The sequence below is a fragment of the Triticum dicoccoides genome, chromosome 7B (genome assembly GCF_002162155.2).
Source record: "Triticum dicoccoides isolate Atlit2015 ecotype Zavitan chromosome 7B, WEW_v2.0, whole genome shotgun sequence".
NCBI lineage: Eukaryota > Viridiplantae > Streptophyta > Magnoliopsida > Poales > Poaceae > Triticum > Triticum dicoccoides.
In genome coordinates this window covers 634,436,792-634,442,647 of record NC_041393.1, presented here as the reverse complement: position 1 = coordinate 634,442,647, position 5,856 = coordinate 634,436,792, and the positions used below count along the sequence as shown (strand labels likewise).

General features: G+C 43.9%; 2 protein-coding genes across 3 annotated transcripts in view; one reads left to right on the top strand and one right to left on the bottom strand.

The window, feature by feature from the left end:
- The window catches only part of LOC119338001 (PRKR-interacting protein 1 homolog), a 5,054-nt gene extending 4,562 nt beyond the window's left edge, over nt 1–492 (bottom strand). Inside the window, exon 1 of the mRNA XM_037610289.1 lies at nt 234–492. The gene's annotated coding sequence lies outside the window, so the exon portion shown is untranslated. The remainder of the gene's footprint in view (nt 1–233) is intronic.
- A 620-nt stretch (nt 493–1,112) lies between these two features.
- Nucleotides 1,113–4,998, top strand: LOC119335353 (DNA repair protein RAD51 homolog 4-like). Of its 2 annotated transcripts, none has more exons than XM_037607486.1 (9): nt 1,113–1,493; nt 1,630–1,745; nt 1,921–2,002; nt 2,149–2,283; nt 2,471–2,584; nt 2,669–2,759; nt 3,182–3,252; nt 3,938–4,084; nt 4,281–4,998. In XM_037607486.1, exons 1-9 carry the CDS (start codon nt 1,491–1,493, stop codon nt 4,320–4,322), a joined length of 801 nt encoding a protein of 266 aa, XP_037463383.1. In that variant the 5' UTR covers nt 1,113–1,490; the 3' UTR covers nt 4,323–4,998. The 2 variants fall into 2 exon arrangements, with proteins under 2 accessions (XP_037463383.1, XP_037463382.1); XM_037607485.1 differs by having other exon boundaries at nt 3,179–3,252.
- Nucleotides 4,999–5,856: the final 858 nt, after the last annotated feature.

Genomic DNA, 5,856 nt, shown 5'->3' with positions numbered 1-5,856 from the left:
TGCCTTAGTTGAATTCAGAGACAAGAGAGAGCTCAGATCCTAGAACAGGGGTCTAGAAGACATATGAGCTAAGTTGTATTGACAAATACGACGAATCTTGCCACCAGACCAAGAACCCTAGAAATTATCCAAAGAACCAGACCAAGAACACTAAAACTTAATGAACCAGAGAGAATAGAAATTAAGAGGACAAGCGGGGGGAATGAAGAAGAGAGGGAGGAGCGGAGCCTGACCAGTCCAGCGTCGGGGGAGAAGCACGCCGGCGACGGGGTTGTTGCGGTCGCCACTCCTTGTAACCGCCGAGCTCACGCCGCTGTGGTTGGATGCGGTGCCGCCGGTTGGACAGGGGGAGGGGGAATGGGATGAGGAGGGACGCCGCTACCGTCTCGGTTGCGCCGTCCCTCTCCCCGCCGGCGTCGGTGTCGTCGCCGCCGCGTCCACGGGAGAAGGGTCCGCCCGAGAGGGAGAAAGGAGTAACGTTTGTCTTTGCTCGGGGAAGAATCCACGAGGTGGAAGAAACCTGGCGAAATGGGCCGGCCCACGGGCACGAATTTCTAGCCCGTCACAACACATGGATAAAAGGCCTGGTCGAAGACCGGCCTGCCATGGATCAAGGATGATCCATGAATTTCTTTTTCCTTTTGTATTTGTTTCTTTTATAATTTTCTTTTTTGAGCAAGTAGCTTTGTACTCTTCTGTCTTATTATCGGGTTCATCTTCAAGGGGAGTTTAAATAATTTTTGTTTTACAAAAGAACTATATTTATCCATATGACAATTTGTCTCTTTTACATTTTCTGTATTTTCCCTTAATTTGACATATTTTTGTTTTTCTTATATTTTTTAGTTTTTTCTACATTTTCTTAATTTTTTAGATTTCCTGAATTTTTGAAAGGTAGAAGACCCGGAAGGTCGAAATGGACCCCAGGCCGTTTTTACCATTCGTTGAAACCTATTGACATTTTTATTTGAGGGGGACTGTAATCCAATGGTAAAAACGGCCTGGGGTCCAGCCCAACTACAATAGCCCACTAAGGCACGCACTGGGAGGCCCACTAAGCCGACGGAGGCAGGCGCTGCGAGTGTGTTCCCTACCCCGCCGGCCGCCGCCTGTGCTGTGCCGCGCCGCCATTGGACCGCCGCCCCGCCGCCCTCCTCCTGCTCCCCTCCCGCTCCCGTCTCCCCGCCTCCAAGCTACGACCGCGCGATCCGCGCCCCGTTCCGTACTGCTGCCCCGCCACTGCCTGTTCCCCTTTCTGGCTCCCCCGCCTGCGACGGCGCGGCACGACGGCAGTGCTCCCTGGCACCCTCTGGCCTCCGTCGGCTAGTGGCTGCCGCCCGCACCTCCGACCCCGAGCGCCGACGCCGAGAGACACGCAAGGAGGAGGAGGAGGAGGTGTGGAGGACAGTGTTCTCGCGCAACTGCTCGTCCACTCGCGCAGGGGAGTTGTTGGCCTGCTGCTCCGCTTTGGACAGGGAGGGAGAGCTCACATGGTAATTTCTATCTCCAAACAGATAACTGATGCATTGAACATTTCAAATCTTTAGCCGAAATCGAACTGTAATACGACTGTGTTTATGCATCGAGCATTTCAAGTTTTTTCACTGCTTCACTTGTGAGATGATACAGGACATGAATGAAGAGCAACCTCACGTTGAAGATCGGTGCATACTATGGTCGGATGGGATGCAGCTGCTCAAAGACGCGGCAGAAAGAAAACACTTCCTCCCTACCGGACTTGAAGGGTACTCCTATCTCGAATGTAATCATTTGGTTCCCTGTCAATTGATGCCCCGTGTCATGAACCTCGAATGAGCAGCTGATCTCTGTCGAGAGAACCTCCCCATCATCATGCAGAAAATCACACAGTCTTAGCAAGTAGTGGAATATATTGTAATTTATCATGTCCTGAATTCCCAGCATTGACACGCTTCTTGGAGGTGGGCTGCGCAAAGGCCAGTTGACAGAAATAACCGGCCAGTCATCTTCTGGTAAAACGCAGGTGATAACATGATTGAGCTTTCTCAACTTCAAGATGGCTAATGTGCTTACCTGTGATTGTGAACATTGTGCCATCGAAAAACTGCAGAGTTACTTATCATGCATAAGCTGTTATTTACTCCATGTACTTATGCACAACAACTGCAGGTCTGTCTATATTCTGCTGCACATGTTGCAGCTAGGCACATGGGTGTTGTTCTCTACTTGGATACTAGTAATTCATTCTCCCCTACCCGAATTGCTCATATTCTTGATGAACTTCCCATCTCTTTGATCAAAGAGGTTAGTAATAAACCAGGGATCCATGTTCCTGCCCTGCTCCTACCTATTGTCTTCACTCTTCAGGGAGTTATCATATCTTTTTCCATTCTTGTGGTGTAAGTAGAATGGCATTTACTTTGGCAATCATTAGATTACCCAGAAACTTCTTGACCATGTGATTTCTAAGCACCCGATTTCCAACATGCAGCCAAAGGATGTGAGGCTTAAGAGGGTCATGAGCAGTATCATTTGTGAGTCTGTATTTGATATATTTGCTTTGTTTGAAGTACTAGATCGACTTGAAGTCTCATTGAATGGCAAGGTTAGTATGAAGGGATATAGGATTATCTTCAATCTCCCTTTTTATTATCCTAAACTCTTTTCTCACATGTCACAAGCTTAATAGGTAACTAATGGCAGTAACAGGATATGCCTGCTTATCATTGACTCGGTATCATCTCTACTTGCTCCCATTATCGGCGGGAAGAATTCACAAGGTTCTTGCATAGCCTTGTCTGATTAATTATTCTTTTGTACATTATATGATGCAGTTTAGCACTTTAGCTATACTAGAACTAACTCACGTCTTAAGGGTCAATGTCCCAAGAGAGACATAACATATACAATTTCTTGAGTTGCGAAATGTAGAAAATTGGTGTAGCGATCAGATTGTGCAAGATAGATTGTTTCCAATCATTAACTTAAACAACACAGCACAACTAGTTCACAAATATGCAGCCTGGCATTGATAATTTGAATTTATAATAGTTCACTGGGTCTTTGTCAATAATTTGAGTTCTAAAAACATTATTTGCTGACTTGATTGCTTGTTGAGAGGGGCATCATTACTTCTTTGAAGTGTAACCTGAACTAAAAGAAATGCTGTTTCTTTTCTGTGAACTTGTATTAAACCCAGCAGGGCGGTCGATGATGATATCAGTGGCGATGATTCTTAAGAAGTTGGCACATAAGCACAATCTATCTGTTCTGGTAATTCCGCCTGCTCTAACTTGATTGGTAGTCATCCATTTCGATTTGAGCATAGTTCTGATATTTGGAGCGAACACATGGATTCAACTTTTTATCACTTAGTCTCAGATGAAGCATCGTTATACCTTTTTTTTTTGTGAAAGCCACCCATACTTTATTCAGTGTCACCATGAATCTCCTGGAGAAAATCAAGAAGCATGTTCGACTGTTGTTCAACTAGCCTTTTTTCTTTTAGTATTTCTTGTTTGTAACAACCAATTCTATTTAGTAATTAAGTATGCCATCTTATTGGAGAACAAGATGTGGAGAAGTCTCATTTCATCTGTTAATTTTTTTCTGTTTACTTTATCAGAGGGTAGTTTGTGGGTAAATTGTTGAGTAGGATTTATTTGTCTATGTACATATTCTGTTTTATATTAAGCTGCAGTCCCTGAATTTACCTGTCTGTCAGGTTTCATGTCCCCAGTGAGAGCCATAATCGTTGGAGAGAATAGTGAAAAATCTTGTAATTGTATCTTATCAAAGAAGAAAGCCTTGCACTTCGAATTTTCTCGATTGACTACCTGCAAGCATTCACGGATTATTAGGTTTAGATGTTAGAATTTTTGAATTTCGGTCAGATGTGAAACAAAAACAATGCAGTTACCATATCTATCCATCAACCAACCATTTTGTGTTACTCTAGGTAACGAATCATATGGTCGCCGGGAACGGAGCTCCAAAGCCTGCCCTTGGTGAGAGCTGGAAAGCTGTTCCACATATCCGCCTGATGATCTCTCGTGATCGTGGGAGCAATATCTACACCGCAACGACGCTGAAGCATACACTACTGGTATTTTGATCAAAATTTTGGTTATACTTCTGGATGTCGTGGCCACGCAGCATTGCTTCCCTGCATCTTCAAATTTTATGGATGAGATGTCTTGATGATGCCTTATTTCTTGGTTGCTAATTGTTGTCATCTCCTGTCCATTGCATTCCATTGGATGGGTGGGAAACTGCTTCAATGACAGTCTGCTTTGTTGCAGGCTTGTGGCCGCCATATGAAATTTCAGTTCCTACCTAGCTGAATTCGCCGAGCATGCATGGTGTTTGAGGAGAACATACGTACCAGGTGTATCTAGAGAAATGTGCGGCTGCACACGGCGACAATTGGGCATGACTATCGACAGCTTCACTGGCGTCAAGATTCAGACTTGGTCGCTCCTTTGCGTATAATAATGACCGAACGTTTTCTTTCTTTGCATGCATCACAGGATGTGCTGGATATCTTAGTATGAACCACATACAGATTGAAATGAGTGAATAAAAGCACTAGAAAATGTCTATATAAATTCGATTCAGAAAAATGTTAGAACATCCGATACATCCGATTTAAATTAGAATGCCTCCGTCCCATAATATAAGATAGTTTTTCAAGCTAACATAGCTCGAAAAATGATCTTATATTATGAGACGAAGGGAATAGTTGTGGAGGGAGTATTATTAAGGACGGCAATGTTTTTAGACGTATGGACCTATTTGATGCATGTGACCTCCTGGCACAAGGTACTAGTATAACATAAAATTTTTCTAGCAACTATGAATGAGATGAGCTCACGCTGGCTGTTGTGCGTGTACAGTCACAAACTGATCATGGTTAGACTGCCAGGTAATCTTGAGTTAGTAAAAGAGTTTGTGTCATGCTATTGGTGTCCTAGAAATAAAGAAAATCAAGTGTACGAGACATATCTTCAGCTATCAGTTTTTTATGGCACGGACGTTCGGAATATGATGTGATTGATCCTGAGGGTGACTGGGGTGAGTTTCAACATAAACCTGTCGATCAAATAGATGTACTGCAAACGGAGCGACTATTATTTTGGGACGGAGGAAGGGAGTGGTATTTTAACTTTAAATCATGCCACCCGCAAAAGAAAAAAATCATGCCGGCCGCGTGTCGCAAATGTTCACCGTTATTAGTTTAATCACGTCAGGAGAAGTTATGCCCGTATCCAAATGAGTAAACGTTGCCAGTGTTGGACATGGACCGGTCATCGCTTTTCTTGATCACCACACCGTCTCGAAAAGTCTTGCTATCGTGTGTGAAATGTGGACGGGCTGCCACGCTTCTTTTATTCAGCCTGGTGACAGAGATGGTCGTGACAAAGTTTGTATCTATCGGCGTTTGTCAAACAAAGCTGTTTGAGGACAACATTCGCCGAGCATTCCTGCTTGGCACCCTCGTCTAGTAGTCAAAAGTTGCTGGTAAAAGTTTCTTTGCATTTTGCGGTGAAGTTGCTGATAAAAGTTGGAGCGCAGACAAAACGTATACTAGTATCTACCTACCACAAAAGTTCAAGTCAAAACATATAACACTGTTTGAGACACTGAAATGATTTTCTTTCCAAAAACATCTGATCTGTTATGGAAATTCAACGGAAGTACAAAACATTTTTTTAGATGAAGGTGAGTATTTTTTTTTCTGAGATGCTTTTTAGACGGAGGCGGGGACTCTTATGTTTTTTTAAAATGAAAATGTGCGCACAGCTTCCTCTCAAGCGGCGCCACAACAGGATGGCGCCCCAATCACTAGTGCGGATTACTCGTCACCATCCCACCTAT